At 51.2% G+C, this 21,909-nt stretch overlaps 1 protein-coding gene across 4 annotated transcripts in view; it reads left to right on the forward strand.

Moving 5' to 3' along the window:
* The window catches only part of erc1b (ELKS/RAB6-interacting/CAST family member 1b), a 92,199-nt gene that overhangs the window by 67,817 nt on the left and 2,473 nt on the right, over positions 1 to 21,909 (forward strand). For all 4 annotated transcript variants that reach the window (XM_084701648.1, XM_084701649.1, XM_084701650.1 and 1 more), the window contains 2 exons: positions 4,909 to 5,010; positions 15,030 to 15,215. In XM_084701648.1, coding sequence (XP_084557774.1) covers positions 4,909 to 5,010; positions 15,030 to 15,215 — 288 coding nt within the window. The remainder of the gene's footprint in view (positions 1 to 4,908; positions 5,011 to 15,029; positions 15,216 to 21,909) is intronic.

Below are 21,909 nucleotides of genomic sequence, written 5' to 3' on the forward strand. Positions count from 1 at the left end.
TGGAGTGGAGAGGGGGAAGCAGTGGGCAGGGCAGCCAGGCAGAGAGCTCCTTCCTGGGGCTGACGTTGATCAAGTGAGGGGGTATTTTTAGGTCCGCCCCCGGGGAACACACATGTCAGAGTTTCAAACTCACCCACTCCTGATGAGCACCCTCTCCACTGCAATCTGCCCAGTCTGTGTGTGTGTGTGTGTGACTGTGTGTGTGTGTGTGTGTGTCTGTGACTGTGTGTGTCTGTGACTGTGTGTGTGTGTGTGTCTGTGTGTGGTTGATGGATAAGCCAAGACAAGGGTATATAGTATACATAGAGAGAAGAAGTCATAGAAATGTTATTAAAGTGAAGTTGAGAGAGAGAGGGGCGTGCAGGTCTACAGCAGAAACGTTTGAAAAAGGTTTGAGCGGGCATGTGTGTGTGTGTGTGTGTGTGTGTGTGACTGTCACAGAAACCAATGTGGAGCTACACCATCATGGTCAGCTACCCTGGACCCAGCTATCAAGTACACACACACACACACACACGCACGCGCACACGCACGCACACGCACGCACACGCACGCACACACGGAACAACAAAAACATCATCCAGACCGGCGTCTTTATTTACAGATACAGTTTTAGCTCATCTGAGTGTGTGTGTGTGTGTGTGTGTGTGTGTGTGTTGGATCAGAAAGACTTTCTAGCTGCTCGTTTGGATCAGACAGAGTTTCCATGTTTTAGGAACAGCTGACCTCAAACACGTTTAAAAACAACACACACATTCATATGACCACGCCAAAGGGGACTCTGTGTGCGTGTGTGTGTATTCTCATTTCTTCTCCTCTCTCCTCTCCTCTCTTCTCCTCTCTTCTCTCCTCCACAGTTTCAGGGTGGTTAGTTATGACTTCTGCTAAGGCCAGTTGTAGTTGGGCTAGCCCCGGACCCAGAGTCTGGCCTGTCACAGAGTCTTTCTCCTGACGCCCCGTGGCCTCCGTGACTAGTGTGAACAGACATCATTACCATGGCAACTCTCCGTTGACCCTCATTATGGGATAATGGACGGCTGCTTTGGTACCAGAAGGGATAAAAATGGATCACTCTAATGATGACTTGACATAAACTCGGAATGGCTCTGCCGTTTTACTACTGCTCGGTGTCAGCGCTTTCAGGGGGGAGGGGAGGGAGGGAGGGGTCACTGGGAAGAAAAGTTAAAGTAAAGAAAGAAAACGAGAATGGGCGAAAAGTGAAATAATTGTGTAAATGATTAGATTAAGAGACCAAATGAGTTCTCCAGTTGGCACGGAAATGAACAGACTGAGGTCAGCATTCCTGCCAATTAGTATCGAGAGAGAGAGAGAGAGAGAGAGAGAGAGAGAGAGAGAGAGAGAGAGAGAGAGAGAGAGAGGGAGAGAGGGAGAGAGGGAGAGAGGGAGAGAGGGAGAGAGGGAGAGAGAGAGGGGGGGAGATTAAAGGAGGAAAAAAGGGAAGGAGAAGAGAGGAAGGAGTGAGGATGGAGTGGGGATGGAGTGAGCAAGAGAGATGAAGAGAGCAATAGACTAAGCGAAGCAAGGGGGAATGAAAGGGGGAGAGAAAAAGAGGAGGAGGGAGGGTAGGAAAAGAAGGGAACACGGGAAGGAGAAAACCTACTGTACACTCCCTCCTCCTCTCCCCCTCCTCCTCCCCTCTCCCCCTCCTCTCCTCATCTCTCCATCCCAGTTCTAAGCCAGCGAGCCTGTATCATGTTTCTAGCTAAACTGTATTATGTATGGATGTGAGGGGCTGGAGGGGCTCTTACAGGGGCTTAGTCTTTTCCCCCTGTCTGTGTCTTTTCTCGCTGTTTCTCATCCCCCTCTCATTCCCTCTCTACCTCCCCCTTCTCATTCTCTCTCTCACTCTGTCCTTTTTTCTCTCGCTATCCCTATGTTATGACTACCACATGTCCCTGTGTGTGTGTGTACTGGAGGAACCCCATGCTGTTCCTCCACCTCTGAGAACTGTAGCTCCACAGAGCAGCAGAGTTCATGAAGTCCTCAGATAAAAGACCCCCTACACACCACACACACACGCATACACACACCACACCACACACACTCTCACATACACACCATGAGGACGTTTTGACGTAATCTCCTCACACACACACACACACACACACACACTCTCCCCTCGCTCCCTCACCAGGCAGTGTGAGAGACTGGCTCAGAGCAGTGTTGTGGTTCAGAGTACAGGTGGTCCCTAAACCAACGCCAGACTCCAACCATGATGTCACTGCAGGGTCCACGCTCTCTCTCTCGGGGGGTCACAGGTCACAGATGGACCGCAGCTCATTGGTCCCTTTCACCCTCACTTCCTGGTAGGGGGCCTCAGCCTGTGTGTGTGTGTGTGTGTGTGTGTGTGTGTTTGTGTGTGTGTGTGTGTGGGCGGGCGGGGTGACCTTAATGTGAAAAAAGAAAAAGAGAGAAAGATTTGATAGGAGGTGTTCACACAATGACCATCAGAGAGGGAGAGGGGGGGACTACAGAAAGAGAGAGAGAACATTAGAGAGAGAGAGAGAGAGAGAGAGAGAGACAGAGAGAGAGACATAGAGAGAGACAGAGAGAGAGACAGAGAGAGAGACAGAGAGAGAGACAGAGAGAGAGACAGAGAGAGAGACAGAGAGAAGGAGATTGCTACGGAGAGGGAGAACAGTGTTGGGGTCATAGGGGGTAGCTGTTTGCAGGTGCAGTTCACCCCATGTTTTTTGTGGCTCAAAGACAAACTGTTTATTTTAAGTGTTTATTTTAGGAGGTTGTGTGTGTGCGTGTGTGTGCTTAAAAGAGGAAATGAATAATGCTTGGGAACGCCTGGGGTTGCTGTCTTCAACCTGAGTAATGCTTTTACACACATATACACACAGAGACTACACTGTGTGTCTGGCACATACACCTACACACACACACACACACACTTCTGTTAAGCCTCCCCTTGCTGGCAGGCTCAGTTTTGACTGAGAGGATTTAGGTAGTACAAGTCTGAGAGCTTAAGCCAGACCTTGCAGGCCCTGGTCTGATCCTGCAACCTCAACACCACATGTGGAACTAATGAGAGGAAAAGGAGAGGAGAAGGAGAGGGAGAGGGAGAGGAGGGGAGAGGGAGAGGATACGAAAGAGAAGAGAAGACGAGAGGAGAGGAGAAGAGAAGAAGGAGAGGAGGAGAGGAGGAACATGAAGTAGAGGACTGGAGAGGGGGAGGAGAGGGGGGGTGAATAGGGAAGATGCAGAGAAGAGAGGAGACGGGGTGAAGTGAAGAATAGGAAAGGAGGAGAAGAGAGGAGAGTATAGTTCCCCTGACAGTGTGAATGTGTGTGAATCTGGCACAGAGAGAATCTGTGTGTGTGTGTTGTGAGGTGATCCGAGGACTGGATTTGGGGTTTGAAGGAGTGGAGGGGAGCAGAGCGGGGGCTTGAGGGGCTGTTAGAGCTGAGGCTAGGGTCGGGGTTGGGGCCGGGGCCGGGGCAGTAGAATGTTTGTCTAAGTGTTTTATAGCCCCTATGTCCTCTCCCTAAGTGGCTTGTTAACAAGCTGAGGAACACATGAACACAGCCAGCCGACACACACCTCTCTCAACAGGACACCTGCCAGACACACTGCTCTGAGAGAGTGTGTGTGTGTGTGTGTATGTGTGTGTGTGTGCATGTGTATGACTATTCTATATACTGTCCCCAACATATTTTCCTTGCTTCTGCGTTTTACAGCCAGCGTCCAATTTATCTAACCCAGCTGTCACACACACACACCTGGCTGTCACACACACACACCTGGCTGTCACACCCACGTACACACGTCACCCACGCGGGCCACACAGCGGTGACGCGGTGACCCAGCGAGCAGAGAGCCAGTGTTTAGGTAACAAAGGCATGTGGCAGATGGCCACAAATGAGCTCCTTAAGGAACCAGGACTGGGGCTAGGCACCCTGCCTGTTCCCCTCACTGTACACCACACACACACACACACACACACACACACACTGCTCGTTAAGGCCTGGGCTTGTCTCTTTCTATTAAACTCATTAGTAGACTGGTTCTCTCTCTCTGGCTGTTACTGAACTGGCAGAGGGGTGTCTGCACTGGGGGAGGAAGGGGGGGTGGAAGGAGAGAAGGATGGAAGTAAGAGATATGGGTGGGTAGGAGAAGAGAGGAAGGAATGAGGGAGGGAGGGAGGGAGGCAGAGGTGGGTTGGAGGCAAGGGTGAAGTGAGGGAGAACGAGCAAGGGAGGGAGGGAGGTGAAGGGAGGAAAGCAAACAGAAGCAGACCAACCATCACATTTTAGTGTTGGACCTCGCGGGAGAGAGACAGGGGTATGGTGGGGCGGAAGGGAAGGGCGGGTCCTGTTCCACTCCACTGGATCTCCTCTGTGATTAGTTTCCTTATTCTCTCCGTCTTCCCCAGGCCCTCCCTCACCTCAACCCCCACCTCCCTCTACCTCAACCCCTACCTCCCTCTACCCCAAACCCCAAATCCCTCTACCTCAACCCCCACCTCCCTCTACCCCAAACCCCAAATCCCTCTACCTCAACCCCCACCTCCCTCTACCCCAAACCCCAAATCCCTCTACCTCAACCCCCACCTCCCTCTACCCCCAAATCCCTCTACCTCAACCCCCACCTTCCTCTACCTCAACCCCCACCTTCCTCTACCTCAACCCCCACCGCCCTTACCTCAACCCCAACCTTCCTCTACCTCTACCCCCACCTCCCTCTACCCCAGCATCCAGCTCCCTCTAATACAGCAACAGCTACCCCCAAACACACACGATACACACACGATACACATAAACACACACGCTCCAAGAGACGTCATCAGAACCCAAGAGTGTGTACAGACACTCCCTCAACCCCCACAACACAGTGTAGTACTGTAGATGTGTGTGTATAATCGCTCTCTCTCTTCACCAGACTCAGAACCGGATGAAACTAATGGCTGACAACTATGAGGATGAACATCTAAAGGCGTCGTCCAACTCAGACCAGACCAACCACAAGCCCTCCCCAGACCAGGTGAGAGCCCAGACCCCGACCCAGACCCCAGGCCTGTGGCCCCAGCCGTGGCTGCAGTGTGAACTCCAGCCCCAGGCTCCATGTCAGGCCTGGTGTAGGGCTGGGAGCACAGCAGGCATCATGGGTTCTCTCTCTTCTCTTTAAGTGTCTCCTGGTTTGTCGCTTCTCTACCTCCTTTATCTCTGCTTGCTCTCCACCTTTACTGCACGTGTCTAAAATCTGTCTTCCTCCTCTCTCTCTGTTCCTCTTTCTTGATATTTTATTCATTCTGTCTTTTTACTGCTCTCTCTGCCTCTCTCTCTCTCTCTCTCTCTGCCTCTCTCTCTCTCTCTCTCTCTCTCTCTCTCTGCCTCTCTCTCCTTCTCTCTCTCTCTCTCTCTCTCTCTCTCTGCTCTCTCTCTCTCTCTCTCTCTCTCTCTCTCTCTCTCTCTCTCTCTCTCTCTCTCTCTCTCTCTCTCTCTCTCTCTCTCTCTCTCTCTCTGCCTCTCTCTCTCTCTCTCTCTCTCTCTTGCTGTAGTTTAATTCTTCCCAAGTGCTCCTAGTGCTTAAGAGCTGGTTAACAGGCTCTTGTCATTACAGCCAAACATCAACAACAGGAAATTACATCTTTCACGTCCAATAAACTGCAGCACCCTTTGCCCATAAGCGCTCCTATTATTTCATATTAGGCAACAAAAAGCATTTGGGCACACAAACGCTAAGACACACACACAGGCACGGGGGCACACACAGCACGCAGTAACACACTCACGCACCAATTCACACACACTGGGCCCTAGTCCAGTCACACACACACGCACCCATATACACCCACACACCGGTACACGCATGGACATACACAGTTTCAGCAGAGCGTTATTTAGCTTGACACCTCCTAAGCTACGGACCTAATCCAGTCAGGGAAGGGTCCGGAAAGAGATGACATGGTGCAGGGAGAAGGGGGGGAGACGCAGAGACAGGGAGGCTGCCTGGTAGAGCTGGGGTTTGTCACAAAACAAACCATGGTGTCAAGAGTCTGTTACAGAGAATGGAGGTTCTCCTAATTGTACTGTTCAAACATACTTTCACGTTCAAACACACACACTTTCAGACAGACAGACAAAACCACATTCCCAATCAGACATCACATTAGGTTGGTCACAGGTTGACCACATTAAGAGAACATGTTCTCTCTGTCTCTCTCTTTTTTTTCTGTCTCCCCCCCCCCCTCCCTCCCCCCCCCCTCCCCCCCCCCTCCCTCCCTCCATTCATCCCCCCCCCCCTCTCTCTCCCTCTCCCCCTCTCCTCACGTCCCTGGCGTCTTCATGTATGCACTGGGCTGCTCTCCCCTTCTCCCTGACAGCTGTGATGTACCATGTTACTAACATGTCTCTCTCTCCTCGCTGGTACAACTGGGTGAGTGTGGTCGGATCCGACCTGTTTCTATGACCTAACCTCCTCTTCTCTAACCACACGCTGCCCCACCGGTCCTCACTAACCAATAGGATGACGAGGAGGGCATCTGGGCCTAGCCAATCACATGCCTTCTCTCTCTCTCCCCGACGTTTGTTCAGAAGGGTGAGCTGTCAGCTTCGTGCGGTCGTTGTGTCGTCTTTCCGTTTCCCTTTCTTCTTTATGGCATTCTCTCCATCGTGGGACAATTCTTCTGTTTCCATACGTTCATCCTCTGTCAAACCTTTTAGTTTTTTTCACTCCTCTTTTTCTCATTTCAGCCGATCCTGTCTGTGTCCACCTGTGGTTCATACATCATCCTGATCTCTCTTTCTCTCCCTTCCTCTCTCGTTCTCTCTGGCTTTTTCCAGTGTTTTGATGTTTGATGTGCATGCCTGCCTGTTAGATAATCAGAACTGTGTCCGTGCATTGTGGGGTTCAAATCCCTGGGCACCCTCATCAATCACCACTCTGGTTCCCAACCACCTCCACTGCATGCACTGTAAAGTGAGTACTGAACCTGGTGGGATATCATGATATTCCCTGTGCGTCATGGAAAAATACATTTACGCTTTTTTACGGTGCCTGGTTTAGGTTTTGCTAATGGTATTCAAATAAATGGCTGTCAGGTGAAATGTAATATTCACAGCTATTCACTGCTCTTCAGAAGCACTGGGCTTGGCGGTCTGAGAAACCAATACTGCCTCATGATCAATAGACCTGCTCCCCTCTCACACACACACACACACACGCACACACACAAACACACACACACTCTCTCTCACCCTCTCTTCCTCTTTCTTTCTCTCCCCCACTCTCAATCTCTCCCTTTCTTTTCCTCTCTCTCTCTCTCTCTCTCTCTCTCTCTCTCTCTCTTTCTCTCCCTCTCCCTCTCCCTCTCCCTCTCCCTCTCCCTCTCCCTCTCCCTCTCCCTCTCCCTCTCCCTCTCCCTCTCCCTCTCCCTCTCCCTCTCCCTCTCCCTCTCCCTCTCCCTCTCTCTCACGCTTGGTCCCTATACAGCACCTTAGGGACTGCATGCAGGCGTGTTCCCCAGTCAAACACACTCCAGTAGCAGTGTGTGTGTGTGTGTGTGTGTGTGACGTCTGTGATTTGCCACAGAGCGTTGCGTTAGAACAGTGGGACTGTGTACGGAGGCACAGTGACTGGATGGCTGAACCAGAACTGGAGCAGAACCACTTCACCCCCTCCCCCCCCTTCTCCTCACATACACCCCCTACCTCACCCCCCCCCCACACACACACACATCTATCAAAGGTTCCCTGCGCCCGTCCCTCTGAATGCAGTATTGATGTCCTGGCCCAGCGGGATGTGGCCCTGTGGAGGTCACTGCTGTGTCCATGCAGTAGATCAACAGCAGCGCTCCCCTCTGGGTGATCCTGGGGGTTATGATGTTATCACTGTGCACACGTAGCCGTCTGTAGAAGCCTTCAGCCGCACACCCTGCCTCTGCAGGCCTGTTAACCTGACCCGTATCAAGCAATGGAGCAAGACGACTGGCGTGTGTGCGTGTGCGTGTGCGTGTGTGTGTGTGCGTGTGCGTGTGTGTGTGTGCGTGTGTGGAGCTCTGAGACCCTCTTTACAAGAGCTTGGAGCCAGAGTCACTCATGGAAGCTAATGATTAGAGGAAGCATGTTTATCGCCAGGATGGGTGGTCTACTCTATAGTCCTTCTTAATCTCTCCCTCCCTCCCTCCCTCCCTGTCTCTCACTCCCTTCTCCCTGATCTCTTCATCTCGACAGTGTTTGTTGTCATGACGATAGGAAGCAGGGGTCGCCCCGTCTCTTGACGGTTTATTTACCCACAATGCTTGCTGATGATTGTTATTCCCGGCTCAAACCTAATCTACCGTGCAGCCGGATCTTTGGTGATTTTGTTCCATAAAAGAAATATCATCAATTGCAGTTTTTTGGGGAGGGAAAACAGCTTTTAGGAGACATTGTGTGAAGCCTGAGTCATGGCTGTAACCAGGCTGGGACAGTAACCCTGACGACAGAACAGGCTCCAACCTCGTTACCCTCACACTGGGCATCACTCTCTTTCTGTGTTGGTCGGGTATAAAACGGCCTGTAATAGACATGGGTCTTGGCATGATGTAATCCCTGGGCTAGAGGGTGCAGTCTAATCGCTGGAGTGGCTTTGTACAAAGTGGGTTGGATCAGACCGTACCCTGTGGGGATCCTTGTATCCCACAGCCTCAACATCCAACCACGTTATTATACCTACAAGCCCAAAAGACCCGTGGGTGTGTGTGTCTGCTTCTTCATGATTGTAGAACATAAAGGCCAACTGCTCCTCACACACAGAACCACTTCTAGAACCATCCAAATCCGTAGTGAACTAATACAGAACCATAGCCACAATACAGGACCCTGGGGAGCCGCACAGATGCACATTCACAGGGCTGCAATGGGCTGTGGGCAACAGAAAAGGATGTGAGGAAGGTAGAGATGTGAGTGGGAGGGAGCAGGAGGAGGGAGTGAGATGGGGGAGGCAGAAGGGAGGCAGGGAGGCCGTAAGGGGAGTGGGGTGTGCGGGGGAGGGGTGTGACTGAGGGGTGGTCTTTGTCCAACCGGAGAGATGGGATATTTATCAGTTCTGTCCAAGCTAGAATGCTTCCTGAAGCTTCCATCAGTCACCCAGGTCTTCAGTCTCAGCAGATAACAGCCGCATGCACTTCCCCTGACGACAGGCGGATCTAGGATCCTGTCCCGGGGGTCAGAGGTCAACACTCTTTCCAAGTCACTGCTCTGGATGCAGGCTGGATGCTCAGGACCTGAGGGCCAGAAGGCCGTCAGCAGGCTGGAGATAAGAGACCTGTGTGTGTGTGTGTGTGTGTGTAGGCGCGCGTGTGTGTTATCAGGCCTGTAATCTGAGTGGGGAGGGGACTAGAAGGATGTGTTGATGTATAGATGAGTCTTCTCTCCCTACAGCCAGGCTGGGATGAGGGGTTCCCCCGGGAACAGCTGGACGGCCTCTGCTGCTAAACTACACACAGGGTGTGAAGCTTCAGAGCAGAGCAGATGGATTCCAACTGGCTTTCCCCACAGTTGTGATTTTGGCGGTTTGGTTTATCCAGATCACAAAGCCGTATTCACTGAACAAGGCTCAAAGATGCTTCTTAGAGAACGTTCCAGAATCTTCATCTCCTCTTCCAGAATGGACCCTCGCTCTTTCATTCTTGGTGGGATTATGGGTTTTTACCCCTGACGTGAGAAAGATAATCTCTTTAAATTCAGAATATCCATTTATCCATTAAAACACAGTTTATATTCTGGGATTAGGCCTAATCTGTGGCCCGGACCGGGATCTCAGTTTCTCTGACTGTAATCTCTCTCCTTTCTCTCTCTCTCTCTCTCTCTCTCTCTCTCTCTCTCTCTCTCTCTCTCTCTCTCTCTCTCTCTCTCTCTCTCTCTCTTTCTATCTTTCTTGAGGTGTCAGTGTTTGCTTGCTCAGTACAGAACTAGGAGAGGACACACTCAAAATAGACTAAAGATGCTAATGGGTGAAGGAATGAGAGCAAAGCAGACACACACACACACACACACATACACACACACACTTCAGCAACTGTCTCAGTCTTGAGAAAGCCCAGCACAGACTGAGAGCTGAAATAGCCGTGTTTGTTGTTCCATGCAGTTGGCGTGTAAAGGGCACACGCTAAGCTCCAACACGCCTGCCCCTCCGTGTGTCGCCGCTGGCCCGTGATGAACCCAGACACGCCCACAGGAAGTCAGACAGGAAGGAACGTTCAGACATGGAGATATTTACTCAGGAGGAAATTAGAGGGAAATGTTTTCTTTAGTTTTCATGTGAAATGAAAAGTACAGTCCAGAAGGCCATCTTTAGCCGTCGTAAAGCTGAGCCGTGGTGGAAACCAGGATCACTGTCTGCTCCGCTACAGCGCTCAGAGGTCAGGGGCCTTGCCCTCGGAAGAGCTACACACACACACACACACACACCCAAGCACATAGGGAGTCACTCAGTCTCTGACCGTGAATCTGACTTAGTCAAACTAAGTCGTTGTACCAGCGCTTTGTTGCACCCCCCCCCTCTCTCTCTCTCTCTCTCTCTCTCTTTCTCTCTTTCTCTCTCTCTCTCTCTCTCTCTCCTGTCCTCCCTCCATATCTCTCTCTCTCTCCTGTCCTCCCTCCATCTCTCCCTCTATCACGTCCTCCCTCATTCCCTCCCTCTCTCCCTCCCTCTCTCCCTGTGTTAATGGTCCAGTTCTGGAGCCCGAGGTTGGGTTCCAGCCCTTGTCGGCAGGTTCGGAAGGGAAAGCGTTTGTAATGACATTCAGTAACCGAGCGAGACCGCCAGCCATGGAAAGTCCTCCCAAAAAGCTCTATTTTAGGAGTGGGGGTCTCTGATAGCTTCCCTCACTCTGGCATTTTCCAGCAGCTCTCCTCTCTGAGTGAGAAGGAAGAGTTATTAGCCAGAAAGCTGAGTTGAAATGGAGCACATCTCGTCGGGCAGCACAGGCTGGCTGGAATCACCTGGGACAGCTTCTGCCGTTAGCCGTTAGCCTGCTGCTGACTAGATCCCCTGCACACCTTCCATGCTCACCTAGTCTGTTGTAATGTAGCTAGTGTGTACAGACTCTCTTGTCCCTCTCCTCTCCTCCTAGGCCATCTGTCCTAATGCTTTCCAGACCTGGGACCCTCAGATGGGTCGCCCCCCTTCTCCAGGCCCCCCCGAACCCCAGACCAGACTACAGACCCCTGATCTCATTTCAGACCGCCAAGAAACAACCTCTCTCCCTTACTATTTCCTCTCCCCTCCTCTCCTCTCCTCTCCTCACTTCTCCTCTCCTCTTCCCACCCCTCCTCTCCTCTCCTCACCTCTCCTCTCCTCTCCCCACCTCTCCCCTCCTCTCCTCTCCTCACCTCTCCCCTCCTCTCCCCACCTCTCTTCTCCTCTCCTCTCCCCACCTCCCCTCTGCTCTCCCCTCCTTTCCCCTCCTCTGCCCTCCCCTCCCCACCTCTCCTCTGGTCTCCCCACCTCTCCTCTCCCCTGTCTTTAAACTGTCTTAAATCTCTCAGTTCATTTAGCAGCTAACCAGCCTTGGACAGGATGGAGGGAGGGAGAGAGGGAGGGAGGAAGGGAGGGAGGAAGGGAGGGAGGGAGGGAGGGAGGGAGGGAGGGAGGGAGGGAGGGAGGGAGGGAGAGAGGGAGGGAGGAAGGGAGGGAGGAAGGGAGGGAGTGAGCTGTTCCGACCTGTCTTTTTCTCTCCTTCCATCTCTTCACCCCTTCTGTCATCATCCCCTCCCTCCCTCCCTCCCTCTGAGCTGCAGTGTTGTATCTGTCCATCCTTCTCTTTCTTTCTTCCAATCCTCCTCCTTCCCTCTCTCTCTATATCTATCTATCTATTGCTCTCCATCTCTCTCTCTCTCTCTGTTATCTATCGCTCTCTCTCACTCTCTCACCCTCTTTATCTCTCTCTCCATCTCACTCACTCTCTATCTCTAATTCTCTCTTTATCTCTCTCTCTCTTTATCTTGCTCTCTCTCTCTATCTCCCCCACTGTTAAAAGCCCTGCTCTCTTTCCTTTACTGGCGCTATAGGAAGACTTGCCTATGAAATGCATGCTAGCCCAGGGGGGTGGTTGGGATGTTTGTGGGGGAAGAGCTGGGAGGTTTCAGCAGGAAGGGTCAGTTAGTTTGTGCATGTGCCACTCGTCTGCAATGTCCATCTTCTCCTGTCGACGCCCTCCCCCAACCACCCCCCCCCCCCCTGCCTGCCTTCAGTTATTAGTTACACACAGTGTTAGCGCCCCCCTTCACACACACACACAGAGAGAGAGAGTGCTGAGAAGGCAGAACAGCATGTGTCAGGATGTTCCGGAAGCTCCGCTGTTAGAAAAGGAGAGGAAGAGAGATGGAGTTAAAGAAGTTGCTCTATATCTCTCCCTTGGGCGTGTGTGTGTGTGTTTGTCTGCATACACGTGTGTGTGTGATTGTGTGTGTGATTGTGTGTGTGTGTGTGTGTGTGTGTGTGTGGGCTGATGGTCTTAGACCATCATCTCCCTAAGGAGTCCATGTTATTTATACTCAAGACCAGACCTGAACCAGAGTAGGATGACAGCACTTAACTCACCCCCCCCCCCCCACACACACACACACACACACACATACCTTCCTTCTAATCTAGGGCATGTAGTAATGTCGTGTGAGAGTAACCTGAGCTGGTATTTTAACATGTTATGATTTCCCATTAGAAGCAGTGTATTTGGGGGGAGCCAACAGCATAGAACTTACTGTATAAGGAGTTAAAGCGAGCCTGACACACACAAACACACACATGCACACACACAGAAGTGGATGATATTGAGAGCTGTGGATGGAGGGAGTGCAGAGAGGTCTGCTGGATCATCAGTGAAATGATAGTGTCAGCAGACACCACACATCACCTGCTCTCAATATCCCCTCTGCCTGGGTGTGTGTGTGTCAGTAGCTGTGTGGATGTAAGAAGATCTATCTTATTCCGTCTGTAAGAAGGCCTATAAAAAACCAAGCACTTTTATACTCTGTTCCGTTCCATCAAGTGAAGGAGGGGGGAGAAGGTGGAGGAAGGGAGAGAGGAGGGAGGGAGAAAGGAGGGAGAGAGGAGGGAGGGAGAGAGGAAGAGAGGGAGAGGTGGATAGAAAAAAAGAAACAAGAGGAAATGTTCTGCAATGTTTGGCAAAGCTCCATCTCCTGCTCCACCAGGCCCCTCTCCCTGCAGATTGTCCCCAGCCAGGTTGAGCCAAAACTGGGCATGTCAGATAACCTTCCCCCCTCCCCTGTAGGCTCAGGAGAGAGACAGAGAGAGACAGAGAGAGACAGAGAGAGACAGAGAGAGACAGAGAGAGACAGAGAGAGACATAGAGAGACATAGAGAGACAGAGAGAGACAGAGAGAGACAGAGAGAGACAGAGAGAGACGGGAGTCCAAAAGGGTGAAAGGGGAATAGAGAACTAATGTTCCAAGTCAGATTACTTGTCAGGTCTTTTAAAAAGCCTTGCACTGGCATTTTCAGTGTGTGTGTGTGTGTGTGCTCCTTCCAGCTGTTTTCCAGCCCTGTGGCTTGTGTCAGCCCAGAGTGGCTGCTGTCACGCTGGTTAGAACAGCCTATCACCACGCCTCGTTAAAGACACGGCCAATCAGACTAGGTCTTTCTGAAGGCTCAGGTCAGCTTCAACCCAGCTTAACTGTGTGTGTGTGAGAGAGAGAGACATAGAGAAATAGAGACATAGAGACCGAGCCCTAGACCACACCAGTGACAGTGTGTGTCTGTACTGTGTTATGGGTGTAATAATGTGTTCATACAAACGCACCCAAACGCAAAGCGAATTATTGGCGCTAATTTTGTGTATAGAGGAAAGTTTTGAAAAAAAGTTTCAAAAGGTCAAAAAGTTTTTTTTCTAAAAACAATTCAATCGTAGAATTGCGAGGAACCAACTGTTTTTTTTCCGTCGTCAACCATGTCCAAAATGACTGCTATTTACAAAGACGAAGTAGTGACGTATAGCATAGGATGCCCACGGACAGCTACAATACTCTTGCCCTCCATTTCTACTAAAACGTCAGTGACATTGATAAACTTTCGCGACACAGCATCACACAAATTATTTGCTTGAGTTGAACATTTTTCAAGACGCAAACAGCGCGATTTTGTGTCATTCGTGCAAATTCTTACATTTAAATCTCGCCGCGCGAGAACACAGCATAACAGCAGTGACTGTGTGTGTCTGTATGCGTGGTTCTGGAAAGTTCTTTCATTTCTCTGTCATGTTTTTTCTTCTCTCTTTCGCTTGATCTAATGAGATCCAGAACCTAGGTTATACTGGTAGACCACTCCTGACTTCTCTTTTTAAAAACCTCTCCCCCTCTCGCTCTCTCTCTCTTCCTCTCTCTTTCTGCGTCCCTCTCCCTCACTCTTCTCCTCTCTCCTTCTCATCATTCCATCCCCCGGACATTCCCCTCATCCACCCCTCCCCTCCACCCAGTGAGTTTGAGAGTGGGAGTGGGAGAGAGCCAAAGCCAACAGCAACACAGTGCACAAACACTGCTGAACTAAGAAGAATTAATAAAGTGTGCCGACACAAATGTTCTCCACTCGGGATACCACATCTCTCCATCTCTCCATCCCTCCATCTCTTCACTCCTCCCTCACTCACTTTCTCCCTCTCATCACTCTTCCCCTCCGCTTTCAATCCCCCGCCACTTAAGGATGTTTATTCTTGTAACAGAGGATGCTTGCTATTTCTGCTCAGCTTAGGCTTACACACAAGGACTCACTCTGTTGTCTAGACTCTCGGTGTGTGTGTGCGCGTGTGTGTGCACGTATGTGTGTGTGTTCATGCATGCGTGTGTGTTCATGCATGCGTGTGTGCGTGTACAACTTCACCGCTGTACAGCTGTCTGACTTGATTGTCGTTTATCTGTTGTTTTATCGATCCATCTCTCATCACGCCATGTCAGCTGCAGTTGTGTTCCTCCCACTGCCAGAACTTTACATCACTTTGTTACAACTCTGTCCTGGCCCAGCGTCCTCCTCCTCCTCTCATCCCTCTCTCCTCTCTTCCCCAGATCATCCCTCCTCTCCTGGACCTCAATCAGAACCGCTCCAAGCTGAAGCTCTACATAGGTCACCTGACCTCCCTCTGCCAGGAGAGAGACCCAATCATACTGCAGGACCTGGCCCCGCCCCCTGCCTACCACCACTCTGACCACACCTCCTGGGAGACCCAGCTGAAGACCATGACCCCAGAACAGGTGTGTGTGTGTGTGTGTGTGTGTGAGAGTAGGTGTGTGTATACAGTTGGAGGTGCTGTAGTGAAGGGGTCACCAGCCCCACTTGAGAACTTGGATTGTCACCCATTACTTATTGAAGACATATGGACCGTAACACACACACACACACACACACACACACACACACACTGCTCCGACGTTCAGTGGCAGAGTCTGTCATGAGGGGGCCTGTCAGTCCTGCAGCTCCAGGCATGTGTGTGTAAATGTCATTAGTGCTCTTTATGGACTGGAGAGAGTTTCTGAGGTAGGAGAGCTTGGCCAATATAGCCGTTTTTACTGGCTCTGCTCTCCGCCCGTCTGATCACAAGCAACAACCCGACACCACCCAGGACTCCTTTAAACGCGCCGCACAGTCAATTAAGGAGCTAGCAGCGTCCACAGAGTGTCTGAAGCTGCACAGTCAGGCTGTGAAACTGGGTGGTGATGTGGAAGCTGTCCCCTCCCACTCTGGTATCTTCCCATGGTGTTGATGAAGAAACGTTCATCAGCCCCAACTGGGTTCAGGAGCAGACCAGGCAGAGAGACAGAGGGAGGGAGGGTCACCTACAGTGCTGCATATCATGATGAATGCTCTGTGTTCCAAACTACTGTCTGAGTGTGTCTGCTTCCCTCTCCACTAGTCAGCCTGGCCAGGTCTTCACCGTAAATCTTCTGTGAACGTCAACTTCCTGTCTCTGCTCTGTCTCTCCTCTGTATCTCCTGTGTCTCTACTGTGTCTCTACTGTGTGTCTACTGTGTCTACTGTGTCTCTACTGTGTGTCTACTGTGTCTCTACTGTGTCTACTGTGTCTCTACTGTGTCTCTACTGTGTCTACTGTGTCTCTACTGTGTCTCTACTGTGTGTCTACTGTGTCTCTACTGTGTCTCTACTGTGTGTCTACTGTGTCTCTACTGTGTCTCTACTGTGTGTCTACTGTGTCTACTGTGTCTCTACTGTGTCTCTACTGTGTCTCTACTGTGTCTCTACTGTGTCTACTGTGTCTCTACTGTGTGTCTACTGTGTCTCTACTGTGTCTCTACTGTGTGTCTACTGTGTCTCTACTGTGTCTCTACTGTGTGTCTACTGTGTCTCTACTGTGTCTCTACTGTGTGTCTACTGTGTCTCTACTGTGAGAGAGAGAGAGAGGTAGGGAATGAGAGCGAGGGAGAGGGAGAGGGAGAGAGGGAGAGAGAGAGAGAGAGAGAGGGAGAGGGAGAGGGAGAGAGAGAGAGAGAGAGAGAGAGAGAGAGAGAGAGACAGAGAGAGAGGGAGAGGGAGAGAGAGGCCTTGAAGGCCATGCTGCTGGGGGGGGGGGGGGGGGGGGGCATGGTGGACATGGCAGGCTTCTGGCTGGGCCAACACATTATTGAGAGGCATTTTTTCAATGGGGGCCTCTTGATGACAAGCGCTTGGCCAAAGAACAAATAGTGTTTAAGGTTTTATATTTTGCTGCGAGTAAACTTTGCCGAGGATTTTTTGGCAGTTTGGGAAGGTTTCTGATGCATGTGTGTAGGGGAGTGGAGAGAGGGGGGAGTGGAGGGAAGGGGGGGGTTATTTTCCTCCGTCAGACAGCTGTCAACGAGAAGTTTGTGCATGAGCTGAAAGACTCTCTCCACCTGATGGAAGGTGTGTGTGTGTGTGTGTGCGTTTACTTGTGCCAGACAAGACCTGCTGTGCAGGGCCGCTACTCTTTGCCTCTCCTCCTCTCCTGCTTCACTTCACGACTCCTCTCTGTAATCCTTCACTCTTTTTTCCTCCAGTACCCTCTTCTCCCTCTCTTCTCTTCTCCCTCTCTTCTCTTCTCCCTCTTTTCTCCGCCCTGGGCCAAAGTGACTGCTTTGATTTAGCTCCGTCGACATGGCAACCGACTGTTTCCCAACACTGTATGTGAATGCTAATTTACAAATATTACATATTCTGAAAACAGTTGGGCCTAGCAGGGAAAAAGAAAGAAAGAAAGTTTAAAAAGAAAGTAACATTTCATATGCAGTGTTCCCCATCATATCAGGCACAGCAGCTCAGCTCCATGTGGGTTACATCAGTCAGGAACGGCACCACTAACCTTACACACGCCCCTGGACACAACGTATGTCTCTCTCTCTCTCTCTCTCTCTCTCTCTGCTTGTCCTCCTCTCTCCTCCTGTATCTACAAATCAATCTTGTTCACTTTCTCTCTCTCTCTCTCTCTCTCTCTCTCTCTCTCTCTCTCTCTCTCTCTCTCTCTCTCTCTCTCTATGTATCTCTTTGTCTCTCTCTCTCTCTATGTATCTCTTTGTCTCCCTCTCTCTCTCTCTCTCTCTATGTATCTCTTTGTCTCTCTCTCTGTCTCTCTCTCTATGTCTCTCTCTATCTCTATATCTGTATCTCTTTGTGTGTCTCTCTCTTTCTGTATCTCTCTCTATGTCTCTATCTCTCTATCTGTATCTCTCTGTGTCTCTCTCTCTCTCTCTCTCTCTGTATCTCTGTCTGTCTCTCTCTCCCTCCCACACTGTTTGGTTAACAGCAGGCAAGGCTAGAGGAAAGACTTGAGGACTGCAGTGGGTCTGGTTCTCTCTCCATCTCTCTCTCCATCTCTCCCTCCATCTCTCCCTCAATCTCTCCCTCCATCTCTCCCTCCATCTCTCCCTCCATCTCTCCCTCCACCTCTCCCTCCACCTCTCCCTCCATCTAGAGGCTAGCCTGGTCCAAACCCTCTCAGACCAGGCTGGACTGTACAGGCGCCGGCCTCTCTCTCCAGCACCAACTGGATGACTGATTCACACAGGAGGGCACACACACTACACACACACACACACACACACTACACACACACACACACACACACACACACACACAGCCCTATGCCAATGTGTGCCAGGCTAACTCTTCTGTTGTGGTCAGACTGTGTTTTATTAGACTCTCTCTGTCTTCCTATCTCCCTTTTTTTGTCTCACTCTCTCTCCTGTTTATTTGGTTTGAGCTGTTTGCAGGATGTTTGCCCGTCCTGTTAAACCACTGCCAGTCTAGAGCAGAGATTTTTTTACGTTTTGCTACTGCAGTGTCTGAGTGTTCAACGGAGGTTCGCTCAGATGATTTCCCTCCCTCCCTCTCTGCCTCTCTCTGCCTCCTTCCTAACACAAACTGCCAAACCCTGCCTAACCTCTATTTTCCAATCGTGAGGTTTTTCACGTTGGCTGTTCAAAGGCCCAGTTTTGTTACTGCGATCCTAATGGCCCATGTGGATGAAGGCTATTCCACATGAGAAGTGAAGCGGCCTAGCCTTCAGATCCCTGATCCTTACAAACACTTCCTCTCACCACCCATCACACACTCTGAGCTGAACCCACCATATGTGTGTGTGTGTGTGTGTGTGTCTCCTCTCCTCCTATCCTCTCCTCCTTCAGTGTTGGAATTGGGAAATAAATCTCTTTGTTCTGTTACCATGGACACGTGGAGACACCCATCGGAGTTGTGTTTGTTTTGATGTTTGGGCTGGTGGTAACCACTAAGCACAGCCTGGATGTCCTGGTTTGATCTCCACCAGGATCCCCATCAGGATCAACCCTGAACAGAACCATGTCCAGACAGCTTCAGAGTGAGTTAGAGAGGCTGGGGATCACCTGGTATTCCTCCAACAACCAAACACACATACACACACACATACTCACATACACCTACATACACAGAGCATTTGCCCAGAAACTGAATTAGATGTGACTCACAGAGTCAACAAACTCAACCACAGACAAACCAAAACGATCTTTCTCATCAGCCTCTCTCTCTACAGCCAAGAATATGCCATTAGCTTCTCTCTCCGGCCAACCATACGCCTTGTGTGGCCATTAATCCCTCCCGTAAAGAGAAAACCTGACTTTCTGATTGGTTTACCTTCTCTTCTGTGTATGTGTGTGTGTCTTTAACTCTGTATTCAATGTTCTACAGGACGGGAGAAGGAGAGGTGGGGGGGATGGGCCCCAGAATCAGGGGTGGGGTACCCTAGTTGTGGGGGTCACTGCTGGGGGTAAAGATGATTGACAGGTGGTACAATGACAGGATGGGTGTATCTGGAGCTGTGTGGGTACTGATAGTCCTCCTGCTCCTCCTCTGACCTGCTGAACACAGGCTTACACACACACACACGCATGGACACACGCACGCAGGCACACACACTCATGCACACACAACACATGCAGACACCTTGGGCTACCCTTCAGCCCTCTGAAGTCATAAAACCGAGGGAAAACTGTCTGACCTTACAAATAGCAGCAGTGACCTGTGGGTGTGTGTGTGTGTGTGTGTGCGAGTTTTGAAGAATCCCCCCTCCCGCCAGTCAGTCTGTAAATGGCTGAGCGCTGTAATGATCTCCATGGTCCTGGAGGCAGAGCTGGTTTAACTGCCATTGTCCTCCAGGAGAGACTGGAGATCTGGATATGGCTTCCATCTGCTGCCAGTTGAACCCAGTACTGCTGCAGTCAATCAGAAATACTTACACTCTCTCTGTGTGTCTGTCTGTGTCTCTCTCTCTCTCTCTCTCTCTCTCTCTCTCTCTCTCTCTCTCTCTCTCTCTCTCTCTCTCTCTGGATCTCTCCATGCCCAGGCCAGCTTGGTGGCGCCAGTTGGGTTGAGCTCTCTGTTAGGGCATTAGCGAGCCGTTGTTAGGGCCTAATGACATTCATGGAGGGGGTAGAGGGGGGCCAGGGCAGGAGGCAGGAGACCTAGGAGGATAGGAGGGAGACGGAAGGCATACAGATTCAGGTAAAGAAGAAGGAGAGAAGGATGGAGGAGAGAAGGAAGGAGGAGAGAGAGAGGGAGGGAGGAGAGAGGGAAGGAGGAGAGAGGGAGGAGAGAAGGAAGGAATCGAGAAGGAAAGGGTAGAATGGAGGAGAGAAGGAAGGAGGAGAGAGGGAAGGAATCGAGAAGGAAAGGGTAGAATGAAGGAGGAGAGAAGGAAGGAGGAGAGAAGGAAGGAGGAGAGGGGGAAGGAGGAGAGAAGGAAGGAGGAGAGAAGAAAGGAGGAGAGAGGGAAGGAGGAGAGAAGGAAGGAGGAGAGAAGGAAGGAGGAGAGAGAGAAGGAAGGAGGAGAGAGGGAGGGAGGAGAGAAGGAAGGAGGAGAGAAGGAAGGAGGAGAGAGGGAGGGAGGAGAGAAGGAAGGAGGAGAGAGGGAAGGAGGAGAGAGGGAAGGAGGAGAGAGGGAGGGAGGGAGGGAGGAGAGAGGGAAGGAGGAGAGAGGGAAGGAGGAGAGAGGGAGGGAGGGAGGGAGGAGAGAGGGAAGGAGGAGAAAGGGAGGGAGGGAGGAGAGAGGGAAGGAGGAGAGAGGGAGGGAGGGAGGGAGGAGAGAGGGAAGGAGGAGAGAGGGAGGGAGGGAGGGAGGGAGGAGAGAGGGAAGGAGGAGAGAGGGATGAGCTGATCTTGTTGTACGGTACATGGGATGAAACAGGGTGAAGGGAGGATGGAGAGAAGAGGGGGGGTTATGAGAACATTGGTGTGCGTGTCGGTCCCCAAGATGACGTTGGCGCTTTAATTTGGTCGTTTGGAAACAAGGATCAGCTTCCTGTTCAAAGAATCATTGTTTGCTCTCAAAATAATCTCAGTTTGGATGGTGTACCCCGGCTGGCCATCTCTCTGCTCTTTATGTTGATTTATTGAACCAGGACATGATTACTTTAACAGCTAACCCTCCCCGCCTCAACCATACTCCCTCTTCCCTCTCCTCTTCTCTCCTCTCTCTCTTCTCCCCCTCTCTCTCCCTGTCCTTTATCGTCAGTAATGTGAAGACAAGCTGGGGGGAGACAGAGGTGAAGGCCGGCGCTATGGCTGTCAAACACACACACACACACACACACACATACAGACATAAAACACACACACACACGGTGAGGTGAGGAACAACGTACAGGATATGTCAGGGACGAGGAGAGGATATAAGTCCTGTTCCTCCTGAGACTGGGCAGTGTTCTAGAACCCTCCTCAGATGAGACTGTCACGGAGGGTCTCCCCTCCCTGCCGTCTCAGGGGGAGCCCAGTGCTGGTGGGCAGCAAGGCTGCAGCAAGGCTCTGCTGTGCGGGCCGACCCAGGCCCTCCTGCTGCCTGGTGCCCTGGTCCTCTCTCTCTCTCTCTCTCTGTTTAGAATGAAGGTGACTTATTGTTCAGTTGAACTTCCTGAGGATTCCTCCTCTGTCTCAGAAACATTAGCATTCCTGTGCTAAGTAGTTCAACCCTTCTCAGTGTGCGTTCATGTGTGTGTGTTTGCGCACACTCGTGTGTGTTTGTGTGTGTGTGTGTGTGTGTGTGTGTGTGAGAGAGAGAGATTGCTCCACCTGCCCCGGGTCCAGACTGAGAGGAGCGCTGAGGCCCAGATAAGACAGATAATGATCCACCATGATAATGGTGCTAATGCACTAAGAAAACACCCAGACCTCCTCCCCCTACAGCCATACCCCTCCCTCTACACCTCTACCCCTCCCTCTACACCCCTACCTCTCCCTCTACACCCCTACCTCTCCCTCTACACCTCTACCTCTCCCTCTACACCCCCACCCCTCCCTACACCCCTACCTCTCCCTCTACACCCCCACCTCTCCCTCTACACCCCCCACTCCTCCCTCTATACTTCTCTCCTCTATACCTTCTGTCTTTCCCTCCATATACCTCCTACTCTTCCTCCCTCTCTATCTCCCATAGTTCTTCTTCTTTTT

Source organism: Hypomesus nipponensis, chromosome 7 (genome assembly GCF_054491055.1).
Source record: "Hypomesus nipponensis isolate SF chromosome 7, ASM5449105v1, whole genome shotgun sequence".
In the NCBI taxonomy this organism is placed as follows: Eukaryota; Metazoa; Chordata; class Actinopteri; order Osmeriformes; family Osmeridae; genus Hypomesus; species Hypomesus nipponensis.